Source organism: Salmo salar, chromosome ssa03 (assembly GCF_905237065.1).
Source record: "Salmo salar chromosome ssa03, Ssal_v3.1, whole genome shotgun sequence".
Classification (NCBI taxonomy): Eukaryota; Metazoa; Chordata; class Actinopteri; order Salmoniformes; family Salmonidae; genus Salmo; species Salmo salar.
Genome location: NC_059444.1, coordinates 100,513,100 through 100,536,172, shown reverse-complemented (window position 1 = coordinate 100,536,172; position 23,073 = coordinate 100,513,100). Strand labels below are relative to the sequence as shown.

Genomic DNA, 23,073 nt, shown 5'->3' with positions numbered 1-23,073 from the left:
GCCTCCTAGTCTGCAGAGAGAGAGACAGACAGGCCTCCTAGTCTGCAGAGAGAGACAGACAGGCCTCCTAGTCTGCAGAGAGAGACAGACAGGCCTCCTAGTCTGCAGAGAGAGAGACAGACAGGCCTCCTAGTCTGCAGAGAGAGAGACAGACAGGCCTCCTAGTCTGCAGAGAGAGACAGACAGACAGGCCTCCTAGTCTGCAGAGAGAGACAGACAGGCCTCCTAGTCTGCAGAGAGAGACAGACAGGCCTCCTAGTCTGCAGAGAGAGACAGACAGGCCTCCTAGTCTGCAGAGAGAGACAGACAGGCCTCCTAGTCTGCAGAGAGAGACAGACAGGCCTCCTAGTCTGCAGAGAGAGACAGACAGGCCTCCTAGTCTGCAGAGAGAGACAGACAGGCCTCCTAGTCTGCAGAGAGAGACAGACAGGCCTCCTAGTCTGCAGAGACAGAGAGACAGGCCTCCTAGTCTGCAGAGAGAGACAGACAGGCCTCCTAGTCTGCAGAGAGAGACAGACAGGCCTCCTAGTCTGCAGAGACAGAGAGACAGGCCTCCTAGTCTGCAGAGAGAGACAGACAGGCCTCCTAGTCTGCAGAGAGAGACAGACAGGCCTCCTAGTCTGCAGAGAGAGACAGACAGGCCTCCTAGTCTGCAGAGAGAGAGACAGACAGGCCTCCTAGTCTGCAGAGAGAGAGACAGACAGGCCTCCTAGTCTGCAGAGAGAGACAGACAGGCCTCCTAGTCTGCAGAGAGAGACAGACAGGCCTCCTAGTCTGCAGAGAGACAGACAGGACGCAGACTAGGAGGCTGTCTTCTCTCCTCTCCTTCCATCTTTAAATAATCCAAGTGCAAATCCAAAAAGCTCCTCAGTTCAGCGTCTCAATAAAGTTATTATTAACACCTCAGTTCAGCGTCTCAATAAAGTTATTATTAACACCACAGTTCAGTTCTCAATAAGTTATTATTCACACACACAAAAATAAACCTGGTTTCCAATGTTTCATGCAACAGTTTGTTAAAACAAAAAGTGAGATAAGCCAAAAAAATATATATATATCTGGAATTAAGTAAACAAATATTATTATTGTTGTTGTTGATTGAATGATATTTGGTAGAGCGGTTGTTTAACACGGTTGAATACTGGCACAGCACTGGCAGAATAATACTCAAGGGGGTTTGTATTGTACGCTAATGCTTTTAAGTTATTCAGTACAGTCAAGGAACGCGACGTCAAAACAACACAACTAGCAACTTCTACCAGTCAAATAAAACTACTGGGAGAGAAACAACAGTTTTTATTATTATTTTGTTCGTTTTTTTTTTTTAAAGACACTAAATAAAAATCGAAGTAAATAAATGAAGGTCCATGGCTTTGCCTAATGCTGTTTTGAAGCTTTCACACATTGTGCATCATCATAACTCAACAATCAACATTGTAAATAGTGGCTAAATCTATGTTTATTATTTAAAGGCATTGTGTTTACGACCAACGATAGGTTACATTCACCCCCCCCAGCGATGACAGACAGAGAGCCATCTAGGGAGGTATGAAGAAGCCAAAACACCCCCTTCCCCGATTCAACAGGACCGATTCTAAAATGGCTGCCTGCTCCCCACACCAGCAGTAGTGCACTAAAGGGAATAACAACGGGAGTCTTTAGAGCCACACAGATGAGACTACCAGTCTTACCTGTCAAGACTACCAGTCTTACCTGTCAAGACTACCAGTCTTACCTGTCAAGACTACCAGTCTTACCTGTCAAGACTACCAGTCTTACCTGTCAAGACTACCAGTCTTACCTGTCAAGACTACCAGTCTTACCTGTCAAGACTACCAGTCTTACCTGTCAAGACTACCAGTCTTACCTGTCAAGACTACCAGTCTTACCTGTCAAGACTACCAGTCTTACCTGTCAAGACTACCAGTCTTACCTGTCAAGACTACCAGTCTTACCTGTCAAGACTACCAGTCTTTCCTGTCAAGACTACCAGTCTTTCCTGTCAAGACTACCAGTCTTACCTGTCAAGACATTACAATCATGCTCTGTTGTAAACAGACAGGTTTAAAAAAAAAAAAACACTGGACTTGCTGCATCTTCTCTTCAGGACACAAGTAACAAGGCAATGAAATGTGGACGACTTTTACACTGTTCAAAATATTAAATCAACCCAAAATAATAAAAAACACGATTATTATTATAGTTTGTTGTTGACAGAGTTTTTTTTTCTTTGACCACCATCTGTGGCAATGAGAGAGATTGAAACAAGGTCATATATATAGATCATCGTCACATTCATTTCTGGAAATATTTTAAAACATTTTGACGCTGGACAGAACAAGCCTCCCCCCATTTCTGTAGTCCTTGTGACTGGCTACATTATGCATAGATACAAAAATCAGCTTTATGGTTCAGTCACACACACACACACACACACACACACACACACACACACACACACACACACACACACACACAGGGGAGGACAGTGGCGAGGAGGAGGAGGAAGCACGTTGATCATTCTACCTTTCCTTAAAAAAGACAGCATTTTATTTGGACAAGCAGTGTGCAGTGAACCCGCAGAGCTGTTCCACCATTAAAGCAGGTATTTTGGCAGAGAACAAACTAACTCACACTGCTAGAAGCCATTTCAGTGCTGGAAAGATGGACGCTTCCTACAAAGGAGAGGATCTGTGTGGGGGGGGGGACTGCCTCCATTTCCTGAGAACCACTGCTGTTCATTAAGCAGGCGAGAGAAATAGGTCTAACCAGAACTCAACGGGTCAGAACACTGAGCAACCCACCAACACCAGATCTACGGGTCAGAACACTGAGCGACCCCCAACACCAGATCTACGGGTCAGAACACTGAGCGACCCCCCAACACCAGATCTACGGGTCAGAACACTGAGCGACCCCCCCAACACCAGATCTACGGGTCAGAACACTGAGCGACCCCCAACACCAGATCTACGGGTCAGAACACTGAGCGACCCCCAACACCAGATCTACGGGTCAGAACACTGAGCGACCCCCAACACCAGACCTACGGGTCAGAACACTGAGCGACCCCCAACACCACGGGTCAGAACACTGAGCGACGCCCCAACACCAGATCTACGGGTCAGAACACTGAGCGACGCCCCAACACCAGATCTACGGGTCAGAACACTGAGCGACCCCCAACACCAGACCTACGGGTCAGAACACTGAGCGACCCCCAACACCATCGGGTCAGAACACTGAGCGACCCCCCAACACCAGATCTACGGGTCAGAACACTGAGCGACCCCCAATACCAGATCTACGGGTCAGAACACTGAGCGACCCCCCCCAACACCAGATCTACGGGTCAGAACACTGAGCGACCCCCCAACACCAGATCTACGGGTCAGAACACTGAGCGACCCCCCAACACCAGATCTACGGGTCAGAACACTGAGCGACCCCCCCAACACCAGATCTACGGGTCAGAACACTGAGCGACCCCCCAACACCAGATCTACGGGTCAGAACACTGAGCGACCCCCCAACACCAGATCTACGGGTCAGAACACTGAGCGACCCCCCCAACACCAGATCCACGGGTCAGAACACTGAGCGACCCACCAACACCAGACCTACGGGTCAGAACATGGATCCCCAGTTCCCAGAGTTTCAGCATCGTCCTCTATAGAGTTACGGTATAGATTTTTTTCATTTTTTTTTTATATTTTTTTCGAGCGATTTTTTAATTTCATTTTAATATATATTTTTTTGGAGTTTATTTTATTTTTAAAATGAAGGAAGATGACCACCCACCTGTCGCCCTCCTAAGGCCTGTAAACAAGAGGCCGTCTCCATAACAACCAGAGGCCGTCTCCATAACGACGTTGTCGCCATAACAACCGGACGTCGTCGCCATAACAACCCGGAGGCCGTCCCCATAACAACCGGAGGCCGTCCCCATAACAACCGGAGGCCGTCCCCATAACAACCGGAGGCCGGCCCCATAACAACCGGAGGCCGGCCCCATAACAACAATAGGCTGGTCTCTAACAACATGTTCTGCCTCTGTTGTCAAAGTGCCGTCCGTCCCCCGTCCGTCCCCCATCCGCCCTCCCCCATCCGTCCCCCGTCTGGCAGGGTGGGACTCTAGTCACAGCTGTGAGTGGATACAGGCCTTTACACTGCAGAGCCTCACACGTTTTTTTTTACTTTTTAAAACACAACATTGGTGCAATACTTCTGTCTTTAACATCATCAAATAATCCTAAATCAGCATTTCTATATGTTAAACTGGTTCTCCACAATACCACCGGAAGGTATTTGTGCCAAGGCAGAGAGGAGAGCCCACCACACACACACACACACACACACACACACACACACACACACACACACACACACACACACACAGTAAGAACGTCCTTGAGTAAACAGCTACACTGGAACTGGCAGCTCCCTCTGTATTGCAGATTAAACACTGAGAAAAAACCCATTTCAGTGCAAAGTGGAGAGAGAGAGAGAAACACAAAGCTCATAACTCCAACATGGTCAGCAAAACACAACGACAAAAACAACCCAATGATTGGAATTCCAACAGACAGGAACATGACAAAATAGACAAAGCTTTCATTAGTTTTTCTTTTAGGTTTCAGTTTGTCGTCAGAAGAAGCACTACCTGGGAAAAAGCATAAGGCATTTACTGTCCTTCACATTATAGAATTGGCTGCATGATTCAAGTATACCGACTGATATGTGGGGGGTTTTTCGGGGAGGCGAAAAAAACGTGGATATATGTGCAGGGAAAAAACGTTACGTATTTTCCACAGGGCGACCCCCCCACCACTCACTTCCTGTACGTATTTTCCACAGGGCGACCCCCACTCACTTCCTGTACGTATTTTCCACAGGGCGACCCCCCACTCACTTCCTGTCGTATTTTCCACAGGCGACCCCACCACTTCCTGTACGTATTTTCCACAGGGCGACCCCCCCCTCACTTCCTGTACGTATTTTCCACAGGGCGACCCCCCCCCACTTCCTGTACGTATTTTCCACAGGGCGACCCCCCCCTCACTTCCTGTACGTATTTTCCACAGGGCGACCCCCCCTCACTTCCTGTAGTATTTTCCACAGGGCGACCCCCCCCACTTCCTGTACGTATTTTCCACTGGATGACCCCCCCCCACTTCCTGTAGTATTTTCCACAGGGTGACCCCCCTGTAGTATTTTCCACAGGGTGACCCCCCTGTAGTATTTTCCACGGCCCCTCCTGTAGTATTTTCCACAGGGTGACCCCCCCTCCTGTATATTTGTAAGTGAGAAGGAGACCAACTAGTTACATTGTATTATTTACCGAGTCTTTTTTTTGTCTTTGTGTTTGAGACTGTGGCGGTAACGATTCTAGACTATTCCGTCTGTCGTCACGCTGTCCAGCGTTTGACTGACGCTCGACTGAGGCGGGCTTTTACATGGAGTCCCCGCCCCCTGTCAGGTGATCCACGGGGAGGAAGGAGCTGATTGGAGAAGGGCTGTTGATCCTCCCGCCCTCGCTGGCGCCCCATAGGCTAGTGGAATAGTTCAACCCGCCCCAAAGGGAGGAGCTGTGGAGGTCGCTGACGTTCCACTGACTGGGCTCCGGGGCGCGGCTGGGGAAGGGGTGGGAACCCTCCAAGGCTCCGCCCATTCGGCTCTGAGAGGAGCCAATGGCCTGCCAGCCCGGGGAGGCAGCGGCCAATGACTGACCTTGTGCAAAGAAACGGTTGATTTCCTCCTCACTGGCAAACTCAGCCAGGATGGTAGTGTTCCCTAGTACGCACCTGAGGAGAGAGAGAAGAGAGAGGGGGATGAAGAGAGAGAGAGGGAAGAGAGAGAGAGAAGAGAGGGGGAGGAAGAAGAGAGAGAGAGAGAGAGAGAGAGAGAGAGAGGGGGACGAAGAGGAGAGAGAGAGAGAGAGAGAGGGTATGAAGAGGAGAGGAGAGAGAGAGAGGGACGAAGAGGAGAGAGAGAGGGGGGGACGAAGAGGAGAGAGAGAGAGAGAGAGAGAGAGAGAGAGGACGAAGAGGAGAGAGAGAAGAGAGAAGAGGAGAGAGAGAGAGGGACGAAGAGGAGAGAGAGAGAGACGAAGAGGAGAGAGAGAAGAGAGAAGAGGAGAGAGACGAAGAGGAGAGAGAGAAGAGAGAAGAGGAGAGAGAGAGGGACGAAGAGGAGAGAGAGAGAGAGAGGGACGAAGAGGAGAGCGAGAAGAGAGGGACGAAGAGGAGAGAGAGGGACGACGAGGAGAGGAGAGGGGGACGACGAGGAGAGCGAGAAGAGGGGACGAAGAGGAGAGAGAGGGGGGACGAAGAGGAGAGAGGGGGACGAAGAGGAGAGAGGGGGACGAAGAGGAGAGAGGGGGACGAAGAGGAGAGAGAGAGAGAGAGAGAGAGAGAGAAGAGAGAAGAGGAGAGAGACGAAGAGGAGAGAGAGAAGAGAGAAGAGGAGAGAGAGAGGGACGAAGAGGAGAGAGAGAGAGAGAGGGACGAAGAGGAGAGCGAGAAGAGAGGGACGAAGAGGAGAGCGAGAAGAGAGGGACGAAGAGGAGAGAGGGGGACGACGAGGAGAGCGAGAGGGGGACGACGAGGAGAGCGAGAAGAGAGGGACGAAGAGGAGAGAGGGGGGGACGAAGAGGAGAGAGGGGGACGAAGGAGAGAGAGAGAGAGAGGGGTACGAAGAGGAGAGAGGGGGACGAAGGAGAGAGAGAGAGAGAGGGGTACGAAGAGGAGAGAGAGAGGAGCGAGAGGGATGAAGAGGAGAGAGAGGGAGGGAGAGGGGGATGAAGAGGAGAGAGAGAGGAGAGAGAGGGATGAAGAGGAGAGAGAGGGAGGGATGAAGAGGAGGAGGGAGTTGCGTGTGTGTGCGTGTATAATTGTCTTACATGTGCAGACTCTTCTGTGCCTTGGCTGCCTCGTCCTTGGAGCTGTAACATACCACAGCATTGCCGTGCGGCAGGTTGAGGTGGAATGTAATCAGAGGACCGTGCTGCATACAGAGAGTCCTCAGAGTAGAACCATCCATCTGGAGAGGAGGGAGGAGAGGAGGGAGGAGAGGACGGGAAGGGGAGGAGAGGGAGGGAGGGAGGAGAGGACGGGAAGGGAGGAGAGGACGGGAAGGGAGGAGAGGACGGGAAGGGAGGAGAGGACGGGAAGAGAGGAGAGGAAGGGAGGAGGGAGGAGAGGAAGGGAGGAGGGAGGAGAGGAAGGGAGGAGGGAGGAGAGGAAAGGGAGGAGAGGGAAGGGAGGAGAGGGAAGGAGGAGAGGGAAGGAGGAGAGGGAAGGAGGAGAGGGAAGGAGGAGAGGGAAGGAGGAGAGGGAAGGAGGAGAGGGAAGGAGGAGAGCAGTTAGTAACATACATTGTCCTCAGAGAAGAGCAGTCAATCTACAGAATAGTAGGAGTTAAGACATGGAAGTAACAGCCTTGAAGAAGCCAGTCACTAGTCCCTTGGTAGTCCACCTAAAAGTAGCCAACCAGTCACTAGTCCTCCTAAAAGTATCCAACCAGTCACTAGTCCACCTAAAAGAAGCCAACCAGTCACTAGTCCTCCTAAAAGTATCCAACCAGTCACTAGTCCACCTAAAAGAAGCCAACCAGTCACTAGTCCTCCTAAAAGTATCCAACCAGTCACTAGTCCACCTAAAAGAAGCCAACCAGTCACTAGTCCACCTAAAAGTAGCCAACCAGTCACTAGTCCTCCTAAAAGTAGCCAACCAGTCACTAGTCCACCTAAAAGTAGCCAACCAGTCACTAGTCCCCCTAAAAGTAGCCAACCAGTCACTAGTCCCCCTAAAAGTAGCCAACCAGTCACTAGTCCCCCTAAAAGTAGCCAACCAGTCACTAGTCCTCCTAAAAGTAGCCAACCAGTCACTAGTCCACCTAAAAGTAGCCAACCAGTCACTAGTCCACCTAAAAGTAGCCAACCAGTCACTAGCCCCTTGGTAGTCCTCCTAAAAGTATCCAACCAGTCTCTAGCCCCTTGGTAGTCCACCTAAAAGTAGCCAACCAGTCACTAGCCCCTTGGTAGTCCACCTAAAAGTAGCCAACCAGTCACTAGTCCTCCTAAAAGTAGCCAACCAGTCACTAGTCCTCCTAAAAGTAGCCAACCAGTCACTAGTCCTCCTAAAAGTAGCCAACCAGTCACTAGTCCTCCTAAAAGTAGCCAACCAGTCACTAGTCCTCCTAAAAGTAGCCAACCAGTCACTAGTCCCCCTAAAAGTAGCCAACCAGTCACTAGTCCACCTAAAAGTATCCAACCAGTCACTAGTCCCCAAAAAGCAGCCAACCCCAGTCACTAGTCCTCCTAAAGTAGCCAACCAGTCACTAGTCCTCCTAAAAGTAGCCAACCAGTCACTAGTCCTCCTAAAAGTAGCCAACCAGTCACTAGTCCCCCTAAAAGTAGCCAACCAGTCACTAGTCCACCTAAAAGTATCCAACCAGTCACTAGCCCCTTGGTAGTCCTCCTAAAAGTAGCCAACCAGTCACTAGTCCCCCTAAAAGTAGCCAACCAGTCACTAGTCCTCCTAAAAGTAGCCAACCAGTCACTAGTCCACCTAAAAGTATCCAACCAGTCACTAGCCCCTTGGTAGTCCACCTAAAAGCGGCCAACCAGTCACTAGTCCACCTAAAAGTGGCCAACCAGTCACTAGGCCACCTAAAAGTGGCCAACCAGTCACTAGTCCACCTAAAAGTGGCCAACCAGTCACTAGTCCTCCTAAAAGTAGCCAGCCAGTCACTAGCCCCTTGGTAGTCCTCCTGAAAGTATCCAACCATTTTTTTCCAGTTTCATGACACTGTTGTAGCTAGTGTGTTGAATTATGCAAGAGAGAGATTTTCTGACAAAGTCCCCACTGGTCAAGTCAAGTCCTACAACACTGGTAGACAGTAGACCGGAGTGTGTGAGTGTGTGTGTGTTTTATACCTGAGTTGTGAGATTCTTGAGAACGAGCCAGTTGGTTCTCCCTGAGCTGCTGCTACCGTCACTCCAACTACAACCTGAGAGAACAGACGATTATTACCCAGACACACTTCATGTCCACGACAGGGCCAGTCGGTAGCTACCGGCTCCCCGGGGCCAATCCGTACCCTACTGGCTCTCCGGGGCCAATCCGTACCCGACCGGCTCTGGGGCCAATCCGGTACCCCACTGGCTCTGGGGCCAATCCGTACCCACTGGCTCTGGGGCCAATCCGCCCACTGGCTCTGGGGCCAATCCGACCCCACTGGCTCTGGGGCCAATCCTGCCCTACTGGCTCTGGGGCCAATCCGCACCCTACTGGCTCTGGGGCCAATCCGTACCCTACTGGCTCTGGGGCCAATCCGTACCCTACTGGCTCTGGTGTTTGTTCTCCCATGTTCCTTTATAACATGGTTCCAGCAACTACAGGTGCCTTCGAAAAGTATTCAGACCCCTTGACTTTTTTCCACATTTTGTTACGTCACAGCCTTATTCTAAAATTGATTAAATTGTCACCCCCCCTCTCCTCAATCTACACACAATATAGCAAATGTATTAAAAATAAAAACTGAAATATCACATTTACATAAGTATTCATGACCCTTTACTCAGTACTTTGTTGAAACACCTTTGGCAGTGATTACAGCCTTGAGTCTTCTTTGGTATGACGCTACAAGCTTGGCACAACTGTATTTGGGGAGTTTCTCCCATTCTTCTCTGTAGATCCTCTCAAGCTCTGTCAGGTTGGATGGGGAGCGTCGCTGCACAGCTATTTTCAGGTCTCTCGAGAGATGTTTGATCGGGTTCAAGTCCGGGCTCTGGCTGGGCCACTCAAGAACATTCAGAGACGCGTCCAGAAGCCACTCCTGCGTTGTCTTGGCTGTGTGCTTAGGGTCGGTGTCCTGTTGGAAGGTAAAGCGTCACCCCAGTCTGAGATGCGGAGCACTCTGAAGCAGGTTTTCATCAAGGATCTTTCTGTATTTTGCTCCGTTCATCTTTCCCTCGATCCTGACTAGTCTCCCAGTCCCTGCCGATGAAAAACATCCCCAAAGCATGATGCTGCCACCACCATGCTTCACCATAGGGATGGTGCCAGGTTTCCTCCAGATGTGATGCATGGCATTCAGGCCAAAGAGTTCAATCTTGGTTTCATCAGACCAGAGAATCTTGTTTCTCATGGTCTTAGAGTCCTCAGGTGCATTTTGGCAAACTCACAGCGGGCTGTCATGTGCCTTTTACTGAGGAGTGGCTTCCCACTGGTCACTCTACCATAATTTCAATAATAATTTTTTCTAAGGCTGGCCATGCTTTCCACCTGGCTACCCCTACCCCGGTCAACAGCACCCCCCACAGCAACTCGTCCAAGCCTCCCCCATTTCTCCTTCACCCAAATCCAGATAGCTGATGTTCTGAAAGAGCTGCAAAATCTGGACCCCTACAAATCAGCTGGGCTAGACAATCTGGACCCCTACAAATCAGCTGGGCTAGACAATCTGGACCCCTACAAATCAGCTGGGCTAAACAATCTGGACCCCTACAAATCAGCTGGGCTAAACAATCTGGACCCCTACAAATCAGCTGGGCTAGACAATCTGGACCCCTACAAATCAGCTGGGCTAAACAATCTGGACCCCTACAAATCAGCTGGGCTAAACAATCTGGACCCCTACAAATCAGCTGGGCTAGACAATCTGGACCCTCATCCTACAATTATCTGCCGAAATTGTTGCAACCCCTATTACTAGCCTGTTCAACCTCTCTTTCGTATCGTCTGAGATCCTTATAGATTGGAAAGCAGCTGCTGTCATCCCCCTCTTCAAAGGTGTGACACTCTGGACCCAAACTGCTACAGACCTATATCTATCCTACCCTGCATTTCTAAGGTCTTCGAAAGCCAAGTTAACAAACAGATCACCGACCATTTCGAATCCCACCGTACCTTCTCTACTATGTTTCAGAGCTGGTCATGGGTGCACCTCAGCCACGCTCAAGGTCCTAAACGATATCATAACCGCCATCGATAAGAGACATTACTGTGCAGCCATATTCGTCGACCTGGCCAAGGCTTTCGACTCTGTCAATAACCGTATTCTTATCGGCAGACTCAACAGCCTTGGTTTCTCAAATGACTGCCTCGCCTGGTTCACCAACTACTTCTCAGACAGAGTTCAGTGTGTCAAAATCGGAGGGCCTGTTGTCCGGACCTCTGGCAGTCTCTATGGGTGTACCACAGAGTTCAATTCTCGGGCCAACTCTTTTCTCTGTATACATCAATGATGTCGCTCTTGCTGCTGGTGATTCTCTGATCCACCTCTACGCAGACGACACCATTCTGTATACTTCTGGCCCTTCTTTGGACACTGTTAACAACCCTCCAGACGAGCTTCAATGCCATACAACTCTCCTTCCGTGGACTCCAACTGCTCCTAAATACAAGTAAAACTAAATGCTCTTCAACCGATCGCTGCCCGCACCTGCCCGCCCGTCCAGCATCACTACTCTGGACGGTTCTGACTTAGAATATGTGGACAACTACAAATACCTAGGTGTCTGGTTAGACTGTAAACTCTCCTTCCAGACTCGCATCAATCATCTCCAATCCAAAATTAAATCTAGAATCTGCTTCCTATTTCGCAACAAAGCATCCTTCACTCATGCTGCCAAACATACCCTCGTAAAACTGACTATCCTACCGATCCTCGACTTCGGCGATGTCATCTACAAAATGTCTTCCAATACCCTACTCAACAAATTGGACTCCAGTCCATCACAGTGCCGTCCGTTTTGTCACCAAAGCCCCATACACAACCCACCACTGCGACCTGTATGCTCTCATTGGCTGGCCCTCGCTTCATACTCATTGCCAAACCCACTGGTTCCAGGTCATCTATAAGTCCTTGCTAACTTTAAGCACCAGCTATCAGAGCAGCTCACAGTTCACTGCACCTGTTCATAGCCCATCTGTAAATAGCCCATCCAACTAACTCATCCCCATACTGTATTTATTCTTGCTCCTTTGCACCCCAGTATCTCTACTTGCACATTCATCTTCTGCACATCCTATCACTCCAGTGTTTAATTGCTAAATTGTAATTATTTCACCACTTTGGCCTATTTATTGCCTTACCTCCCTAATCTTACCTCATTTGCTCACACTGTATATAGACTTTTTCTACTGTGTTATTGACTGTATGTTTGTTTTATTCCGTGTGTATCTCTGTGTTGTTGTATGTGTCGGACTGCTTTGCTTCATCTTGGCCAGTTGTAAATGAGAACTTGCCAACGGTTAAATAAAGGTGAATAAATAAATAAATAAAAAGGCCTGATTGGTGGAGTGCTGCAGAGATGGTTGTCCTTCTGGAAGGTTCTCCCATCTCCACAGAGGAACTCTGGAGCTCTGTCAGAGTGACCATCGGGTTCTTGGTCACCTCCCTGACCAAGGCCCTTCTCCGCCGATTGCTCAGATTGGCCGAGCGGCCAGCTCTAGGAAGAGTCTTGGTGGTTCCAAACTTCTTCCATTTAAGAATGATGGAGGCCACTGTGTTCTTGGGGACCTTCAATACTGTATAAATGTTTTGGTTCCCTTCCCCAGATCTGTGCCTCGACATAATCCTGTCTCGGAGCTCTACGGACAATTCCTTCGACCTTGTGGCTTGGTTTTTGCTCTGACATGCACTGTCAACTGTGGGACCTTATATAGACAGGTGTATGCCTTTCCAAATCATGTCCAATCAATAGAATTTACCACAGGTGGAGTCCAAACAAGTAGTTGAAACATCTCAAGGATGAGCAATGGAAACAGGAAGCACCTGAGCTCAATTTCAAGTCTCATAGCAAAGGGTCTGAATACTTATGGAAATAAAAGTATTTCAGTTTTTTTACTTGTAATAAAATGTATAAAAACCTGTTTTCGCTTTGTCATTATGGGGTATTGTGATGTCATTATGGGGTATTGTGATGTCATTATGGGGTATTGTGATGTCATTATGGGGTATTGTGTGTAGATTGGATGAGGGAAAATATTATTTAATCCATTTTAGAATAAGGCTGTCCCACGTAGCAAAACGTGGGAAAAGACAAGGGGTCTGAATACTTTAAGGTACTGTATAGTGATGTGAAACTAGGCCAGAACAGCTCAGTTTGGCCCTAGTGTGAATTAGGCAACACACACACACACATTTCCCCAAACCCACAATAACATTTGATTTGACACAGTCTTGTACCTTATGGGGACACAAAATTCAGTCCCATTCAAAATCCTATTGTACCTAACTTTAACCCTAAACCTAACTTTAACCCTAACCTTAACCCTAAACCTAACCTTAACCCTAACCTTAACCCTAAACCCTAACCCTAACCTTAACCTTAACCTAAACCCTAAACCTTAAACCTTAACCTTAAACCTTAACCTTAAACCTTAACCTTAAACCTTAACCTAAACCTTAACCCTAAACCTTAACCCTAACCTTAACCCTAAACCTAACCCAACCTTAACCCTAACCTTAACCCTAAACCTAACCTTAACCCTAAACCTAACCTTAACCCTAACCCTAACCTTAACCCTAACCTTAACCCTAAACCTAACCTTAACCCTAAACCTAACCTTAACCCTAAACCTAACCTTAACCCTAAACCTAACCTTAACCCTAAACCCTAACCTTAACCCTAAACCTAACCTTAACCCTAAACCTAACCTTAACCCTAAACCAAACCTTAACCCTAAACCTTAACCCTAAACCTAACCTTAACCCTAACCTTAACCCTAAACCTAAACCCATAACCCTAAACCCTAAACTTAACCCTAAACCCTAAACTTAACCCTAAACCCTAAACTTAACCCTAAACCCTAACCCACTTAACCCTAAACCTAAACCCATAACCCTAAACCCTAAACTTAACCCTAAACCCTAAACTTAACCCTAAACCCTAAACTTAACCCTAAACCCTAAACTTAACCCTAAACCTAACCTTAACCCTAAACCTAACCTTAACCCTTAACCTAACCTTAACCCTTAACCTAACCTTAACCCTTAACCTAACCCTAACCTTAACCCTTAACCTAACCTTAACCCTTAACCTAACCTTAACCTAACCCTAAACCTAACCTTAACCCTAAACCTAACCTTAACCCTAAACCTTAACCCAAACCTTAACCCTAAACCTAACCTTAACCCTAACCTTAACCCTAAACCTAAACCCATAACCCTAAACCCTAAACTTAACCCTAAACCCTAACCTTAACCCTAAACTTAACCCTAAACCCTAAACTTAACCCTAAACCCTAAACTTAACCCTAAACCCTAACCCTAAACCTAACCTTAACCCTAAACCTAACCTTAACCCTAAACCTAACCTTAACCCTAAACCTAACCTTAACCCTTAACCTAACCTTAACCCTTAACCCATAACCTAACCTTAACCCTTAACCTAACCTTAACCCTAAACCTAACCTTAACCTTAACCCTAAACCTAACCTTAACCCTAAACCTAACCTTAACCCTAAACCTAACCCTAAACCTAACCTTAACCCTAAACTTAACCCTAAACCCCCTTGAAAACAGCATATTACCTTGTTAAGGACGAACAACATCAAAAAAATGTCCCCAGTCGGTCAAATGTTTGTTTGTTTACTGTTGTCGTTGTGGACTTCTGGTCTTCCAGTACAGTTAAACACACCCACCCCTTCCCTTGTTAAAAGGCAGTCTCACCAGGTGTGTATCTGGAGTCAGAGGACCCCCAGCCCCCCAAGCGTAGAGGAGCTTCCCCCCAGGATGGAAGGGGTTTCTGTGGGTGGCTGGTGAGACCGGGAGGAGGGCGGGAAGGAGCTGAAAGACCTTTAGGAGGCAGAGGGACCTTCCACAGCTCATGGGCCAGAGACGAGTTACACCCTCCTGGGGACCATTTAGACTCACCGGACCTGGCTGGAGGGAGGGAGAGAGATAGAGATGGGAGGGAGGGAGGGGAGAGGGAGGGGAGAGAGAGGGGGGGAGGGAGAGGGGGAGGGAGGGGAAAGAGAGAGAAGAGACACCGATCCATAAGGTGATAATGACAGAAGGAGTTTACCACATGGTGCTTTAAACCCCTTCCTCCAGTGTGATGGTTGTAACCATCACCAATCACCCATATTAACAAAACGCTTTTCATTTCTCTAGTACAGAATACTGATCACAATGAATAATCATGTTCTATGTATCGTCCCAGCTGAGGGTTGGGGGTTTAGCCCTACCTGTAATGCTTTGGGGGGGGGACCTACCTGTAATGCTTTGGGGGGGACCTACCTGTAATGCTTTGGTGGGGGGTGACCTACCTGTAATGCTTTGGGGGGGACCTACCTGTACTGCTTTGGGGGGGACCTACCTGTAATGCTTTGGGGGGGGGGACCTACCTGTAATGCTTTGGGGGGGTTTAGACCTACCTGTAATGCTTTGGGGGGGGACCTACCTGTAATGCTTTGTGTGGGGGGGGGGTTTAGACCTACCTGTAATGCTTTGGGGGGGGGACCTACCTGTAATGCTTTTGGGGGGGGGTAGACCTACCTGTAATGCTTTTTTGGGGGGGGGTTAGACCTACCTGTAATGCTTTGGGGGGGGGGGGGTTAGACCTACCTGTAATGCTTTGGGTCGTACTGGTGAGTGAACCACTGTGGCTGGAGGCACGACTAGATGACCAGGCACTGTTAGAAGGCATCGTGGTGTTCAGAGATGAGGATGGTCCTGGAGAGAGAGAGAGGAGAGAAGGAACAACAACGAGAAAGAGAGAAAGGAGAGATAGAAAGAAAGAGAGAGAGAGAGAGAGACAGAGAGAGATAGAAAGGAGAGAGAAAGAATGAGAAAGGAGAGAGAGAGAGAGGGAGAGAGAGAGGAAGAGAGAGAGGAAGAGAGAGAGAGAGAAGAGAGAGAGAGAGGAAGAGAGAGAGAGGAAGAGAGGAAGAGAGAGAGAGAGGAAGAGAGAGAGAGAGGAAGAGACACAGGGTTCAGTGAAACACAGTTAACACAGGACAGAACAATAGACTACAAAAGCAGGGATGAAACGAAGCTCGTCCACCAGCCTGAGGACAGTCCGTTTCAGACTGGGTTAGTTGACCTGACAACAAGCTTCAGCTGTACAAATCATCAAGTCAGGGATAATCAATAGCGCTGAGAGATTAAACAACATCTCAGTTATTTCTGCTTTTTGATGTAGTAGGGAGTTGTAGTTTCTCTAGAGATAAATCAGATCCAGACTGAACTGTGTGATGTAGTAGAGAGTTGTAGTTTCTCTAGAGATAAATCAGATCCAGACTGAACTGTGTGATGTAGTAGGTTTTCTAGAGATAAATCAGATCCAGCCTGAACTGTGTGATGTAGTAGGGAGTTGTAGTTTCTCTAGAGATAATCCCTTGTATGCCTGCTTGTCCGGTCTGTGAGGGTCAGAAGAGACAGCTGGATGGAGAGAGACACTAATGTAATATATATATATAAATAAAACTAATGTAATATATATATAAATAAAACTAATGTAATATATATATTTTAAACTAATGTAATATATATATATATATAAATAAAACTAATGTAATATATATTTAAAAACTAATGTAATATATATATAGAAATAAAACTAATGTAATATATATTTAAAAACGAATGTAATATATATAAAACTAATGTAATATATAAATAAAACTAATATAATATATAAATAAAACTGATATAATATATAAATAAAACTGATATAATATATAAATGAATCTAAAATAATATATAAATAAAACTGATATAATATATAAATAAAACCAATATAATATATAAATAAAACTATATAATATATAAATAAAACTGATATAATATATAAATAAAACTGATATAATATATAAATAAAACTGATATAATATATAAATGAAACTGATATAATATATAAATAAAACTAATATAATATATAAATGAATCCAAAATAATATATAAATAAAACTGATATAATATATAAATAAAACTGATATAATATATAAATAAAACTGATATAATATATAAATAAAACTGATATAATATATAAATAAAACTGATGTAATATATAAATGAATCCAAAATAATATATAAATAAAACTGATATAATATATAAATAAAACTGATATAATATATAAATAAAACTGATATAATATATAAATAAAACTAATGTAATATATAAATGAATCCAAAATAATATATAAATAAAACTGATATAATATATAAATGAATCCAAAATAATATATAAATAAAACTGATATAATATATAAATAAAACTGATATAATATATAAATAAAACTGATATAATATATAAATAAAACTGATATAATATATAAATGAAACTGATATAATATATAAATGAAACTGATATAATATATAAATAAAACTGATATAATATATAAATAAAACTGATATAATATATAAATAAAACTGATATAATATATAAATAAAACTGATATAATATATAAATAAAACTGATATAATATATAAATAAAACTGATGTATTGATTCCTTTATTCTGAGTTGTTCCAGCATCCCACCCACATAACGCATCGTGCATTTAATGTTAAAATTAATACATCTAAACCGGAAAACTATGACTATGTTTTTAAGAATCGAACGAAAACGACCTCAAAAATTAAAAATCAACGAGGGGCTCTGCGTTCTATGTAAAATAACGGACGATGTGGAAGGTGGGCGACGCCATCTTGTATCATCTTCCATAGAATACAGAGTCCAGAGTCGACTATCCCACTTCCACCACGGACATCATTTAACACACATACAGAAACCTGCTCAAACAGCCACTGTTATACCTGGCAGGTCTCTGAGGGGGGTCTACATAGAGGACGGTGTGTTACCTGGCAGGTCTCTGAGGGGGTCTATATAGAGGACGGTGTGTTACCTGGCAGGTCTCTGAGGGGGTCTACATAGAGGACGGTGTGTTACCTGGCAGGTCTCTGAGGGGGGTCTACATAGAGGACGGTGTGTTACCTGGCAGGTCTCTGAGGGGGTCTACATAGAGGACGGTGTGTTACCTGGCAGGTCTCTGAGGGGGGTCTACATAGAGGACGGTGTGTTACCTGGCAGGTCTCTGAGGGGTCTATATAGAGGACGGTGTGTGTTACCTGGCAGGTCTCTGAGGGGGTCTATATAGAGGACGGTGTGTTACCTGGCAGGTCTCTGAGGGGGTCTACATAGAGGACGGTGTGTTACCTGGCAGGTCTCTGAGGGGGGTCTACATAGAGGACGGTGTGTTACCTGGCAGGTCTCTGAGGGGGGTCTACATAGAGGACGGTGTGTGTTACCTGGCAGGTCTCTGAGGGGGTCTACATAGAGGACGGTGTGTTACCTGGCAGGTCTCTGAGGGGGGTCTACATAGAGGACGGTGTGTGTGTACCTGGCAGGTCTCTGAGGGGGTCTACATAGAGGACGGTGTGTGTGTACCTGGCAGGTCTCTGAGGGGGTCTACATAGAGGACGGTGTGTGTGTTACCTGGCAGGTCTCTGAGGGGGTCTACATAGAGGACGGTGTGTTACCTGGCAGGTCTCTGAGGGGGGTCTATAGAGAGGACGGTGTGTTACCTGGCAGGTCTCTGAGGGGGGTCTACATAGAGGACGGTGTGTGTTACCTGGCAGGTCTCTGAGGGGGTCTACATAGAGGACGGTGTGTTACCTGGCAGGTCTCTGAGGGGGTCTACATAGAGGACGGTGTGTTACCTGGCAGGTCTCTGAGGGGGTCTGCGTGGCGGACGGTATTGATGGAGAGGTTGTTGATGACACTACCAGGGGTCACGAAAGGGTCAGTCTCAGGGTCGATGTTGGGGTAACCTTTCCATGGCTCCCCGGGCCGGAACTCTGGGGAGAGACATACAGGAAGTTGAAGTTGAAGAATTGTGCATTTAACATTTTTATTATTTTTTTTAAACTGTAATTATCATTTCCTGAAACCTAGGGGTGTTTCCACAATATGCATACTACCGCGCTCTCATCACGCTCCAAATTCATTATTCAACCACGTTGTCTTCAGGACGTTCTTGTGGAGGACCGAGTGTTTAGAGGAACCCGTAAAAACAGAACGTTTGAGAATCTCTCCAACTACTGTATTAACCTCACGCTGCAGCTTCCCCATTCACGGAGCCTTCTTACAGCAAGGACAATAGGAGACTCTTAACTAGATATACACAAAGGAATTGTTTTACTTCATAACTTCTCAGCTAGCTATATGTGAATCGTAATAATGTAGCTAACCAGCTAGTTTATGTCAGGCAACAAAAAAAAAAATGACCTAAAACTAATATTATGCAAGATTTTATGTCAATTCTTTGTGGGTAGCTAGCTAACAATTTGTTGTGGTTGTCTGGATAGCTAACAGTACTAGTAGCTAGCCAGCTAGCCCTAACAGTACTAGTAGCTAGCCAGCTAGCCCTAACAGTACTAGTAGCTAGCCAGCTAGCCCTAACAGTACTAGTAGCTAGCCAGCTAGCCCTAACAGTACTAGTAGCTAGCCAGCTAGCCCTAACAGTACTAGTAGCTAGCCAGCTAGCCCTAACAGTACTAGTAGCTAGCCAGTTAGCCCTAACAGTAGCTAGCTAACAATTTGTTGTGGCTGTCTGGATAGCTAACAGTACTAGTAGCTAGCCAGTTAGCCCTAACAGTACTAGCCAGCTAGCCCTAACAGTACTAGTAGCTAGCCAGCTAGCCCTAACAGTACTAGTAGCTAGCCAGTTCGCCCTAACAGTACTAGCCAGTTCGCCCTAACAGTACTAGCCAGCTAGCCCTAACAGTACTAGCCAGCTAGCCCTAACAGTACTAGCCAGCTAGCCCTAACAGTACTAGTAGCTAGCCCTAACAGTACTAGTAGCTAGCCCTAACAGTACTAGTAGCTAGCCCTAACAGTACTAGCCAGTTAGCCCTAACAGTACTAGCCAGTTAGCCCTAACAGTACTAGCCAGTTAGCCCTAACAGTACTAGCCAGTTAGCCCTAACAGTACTAGTAGCTAGCCAGCTAGCCCTAACAGTACCAGTAGCTAGCCAGCTAGCCCTAACAGTACCAGTAGCTAGCCAGCTAGCCCTAACAGTACTAGTAGCTAGCCAGTTAGCCCTAACAGTACCAGTAGCTAGCCCTATCAGTACCAGTAGCTAGCCAGTTAGCCCTATCAGTACTAGTAGCTAGCCAGTTAGCCCTAACAGTTCTAGTAGCTAGCCAGTTAGCCCTAACAGTACTAGTAGCTAGCCCTATCAGTACTAGTAGCTAGCCAGTTAGCACTAACAGTACTAGTAGCTAGCCAGTTAGCACTAACAGTACTAGTAGCTAGCCAGTTAGCCCTAACAGTACTAGTAGCTAGCCAGTTAGCCCGAACAGTACTAGTAGCTAGCCAGTTAGCCCTAACAGTACCAGTAGCTAGCCAGTTAGCCCTAACAGTACCAGTAGCTAGCCAGTTAGCACTAACAGTACTAGTAGCTAGCCAGCTAGCCCTAACAGTACTAGTAGCTAGCCCTAACAGCACTAGTAGCTAGCCAGTTAGCCCTATTAACTTATTATGGGCTTGTGATCTATGGTATTGTAGGCAGGTGGTAAACATGCCAAAATTAAACACAGCATGTATTTATTAACATATCAAGATAAAATATTGTAGTCAGGCAACATTTCATTCTGAAGTCTGACTGTATTTTCTCTCATTTCAGCTCAAATAATTTAAGAAAACATGTCATTTTTTATTTGTACGTTGTTGCATCATATTTCTTTGCACACTTTTCGTTGAAGCTGGCGTCGACGCTTCAAAACACGAACAAACGCATTTGGACTCATCCAAGTCAAAGTACAGAGGTCACTTCTCAAACCCCGTTTCGCTTTGTCATTATGGAAAAGTGTGTGTATATTGCCCATTTAAAAAAAATTGTATTTATATATATTTTTTTAAAGACACTGCGTCTCAGTGATTGAGGCGTCACTGCAGTATCTGGTTCGAATCCAGGCTGTATCACATCCGGGCCGTGATTGGGAGTCCCATAGGGAGGCGCATAATTGGCCAAAGCGTCGTCCTGGGTTTGGCCCGTCATTGTAAATAAGAATTTGTTCTTAACCGACTTGCCCTGGTTAAATAAAAGGTTAAATTTAAAACAAGTAGAGCTGTATTGAGATGTTACTGCTCTGTTTCACCTGTTCCTATTTAAAGTGCGTACCTGGGGGCCAGGTAACGTTTGTGTTTCCATGGGGGGATTTGGCACGAGGGGGCCAGCTGTCGCCCACCGAGCCCATTGATTGGCCGGGAGAGTTGAGGGGGGCGGAGCCAGCAGACAGGAAGTCGTACGGACCGAAGGGAGAATCTTCCAGACGCAGCCCAGACGACATGGCACCTGGAGACACACACACACACACTGTTAAACACACACACACACACACACACACCACACACAGTTACACACACACACCACACGCCACAGCCAATAACCCATAGCACCAGGAGACATACCTGGTGTTTGAGATGGATTACATTACAGTCAGAGACTGACTGACCTTCAAATCACCTTCTAGATAGAACAGCCAGTCAGCTCCTAAATAACTATTACTGTCAGTCAGTCAGCCAGCCAGCCAGCCAGTCAGCCAGTCAGTTCCTAAATAACTATTACTGTCAGCCAGTCAGTCAGTCAGCCAGTCAGCTCCTAAATAACTATTACTGTCAGTCAGTCAGCTAGCCAGCCAGCCAGTCAGCTCCTAAATAACTATTACTGTCAGTCAGCCAGCCAGTCAGCCAGTCAGTCAGCCAGTCAGTCAGCCAGCCAGCCAGCCAGCCAGCCAGCTCCTAAATAACTATTACTGTCAGCCAGTCAGTCAGTCAGTCAGCCAGTCAGTCAGCCAGCTCCTAAATAACTATTACTGTCAGCCAGTCAGTCAGCCAGCCAGCCAGCCAGTCAGCTCCTAAATAACTATTACTGTCAGCCAGTCAGTCAGCCAGCCAGCCAGCCAGTCAGCCAGTCAGCTCCTAAATAACTATTACTGTCAGCCAGTCAGTCAGTCAGTCAGTCAGTCAGTCAGTCAGTCAGCCAGCCAGTCCCTAAATAACTATTACTGTCAGCCAGTCAGCCAGCCAGCCAGCCAGCTCCTAAATAACTATTACTGTCAGCCAGCCAGCCAGTCAGCCAGCCAGTCCCTAAATAACTATTACTGTCAGCCAGCCAGCCAGCCAGTCAGCCAGCCAGCCAGCCAGCCAGTCAGCCAGCCAGCCAGCTCCTAAATAACTATTACTGTCAGCCAGTCAGTCAGTCAGTCAGTCAGCCAGCCAGCCAGTCAGCCAGCCAGCTCCTAAATAACTATTACAGTCAGTCAGTCAGTCAGTCAGTCAGCCAGCCAGCCAGCCAGCCAGCTCAGCTGGTGATCAGTAACGGAGAAAAATGTATTCTCTCCAATGCGGACACACAAGACACACACACACACACAACACGCACGCGGACACACACACACACAACACGCACGCGGACACACACAACACGCACGCGGACACACACACACACAACACGCACGCGGACACACACACACACAACACGCACGCGGACACACAACACGCACGCGGACACACAACACGCACGCGGACACACAACACGCACGCGGACACACAACACGCACGCGGACACACACACACACACAACACGCACGCGGACACTGAGTGACGTACCAGGTTTTCGCTCCAGAGGCGAGTTAACGTCCATGGCCGTCCATTTCTTCAGACGAGACTGAGGCTCCTTACAGCCCACACCAGACCCCATGTCCAGGCCTACATTCAGGTTAGAGGTCAAGCCTGGAGGACACGAGAGACCAGAGTCTACGGTAGTAGTTCAGACACACACAGACAGGACTACGTAGAGGATAAAACCCTGTCTTGGACTACAGAACTATGTAGACACCAGGATAAAACCCTGTCTTGGACTACGTAGAGGATAAAACCCTGTCTTGGACTACAGAACTATGTAGACACCAGGATAAAACCCTGTCTTGGACTACGTAGAGGATAAAACCCTGTCTTGAACTACGTAGAAGATAAAACCCTGTCTTGAACTACGTAGAAGATAAAACCCTGTCTTGGACTACGTAGAGGATAAAACCCTGTCTTGGACTACG

At 46.8% G+C, this 23,073-nt stretch overlaps 1 protein-coding gene across 1 annotated transcript in view; it reads right to left on the bottom strand.

The window, feature by feature from the left end:
* Positions 1–5,273: 5,273 nt before the first annotated feature.
* Positions 5,274–23,073, bottom strand: part of LOC106592132 (trinucleotide repeat-containing gene 6A protein) — a 30,161-nt gene continuing 12,361 nt past the window's right edge. Inside the window, exons 11-18 of the mRNA XM_045715964.1 lie at positions 22,631–22,753; positions 21,141–21,314; positions 18,675–18,812; positions 15,580–15,687; positions 14,683–14,895; positions 8,939–9,012; positions 6,902–7,041; positions 5,274–5,804 (exon numbers count right to left, since the gene is read on the bottom strand). Coding sequence (XP_045571920.1) covers positions 5,453–5,804; positions 6,902–7,041; positions 8,939–9,012; positions 14,683–14,895; positions 15,580–15,687; positions 18,675–18,812; positions 21,141–21,314; positions 22,631–22,753 — 1,322 coding nt within the window. The 3' untranslated portion in view covers positions 5,274–5,452. The remainder of the gene's footprint in view (positions 5,805–6,901; positions 7,042–8,938; positions 9,013–14,682; positions 14,896–15,579; positions 15,688–18,674; positions 18,813–21,140; positions 21,315–22,630; positions 22,754–23,073) is intronic.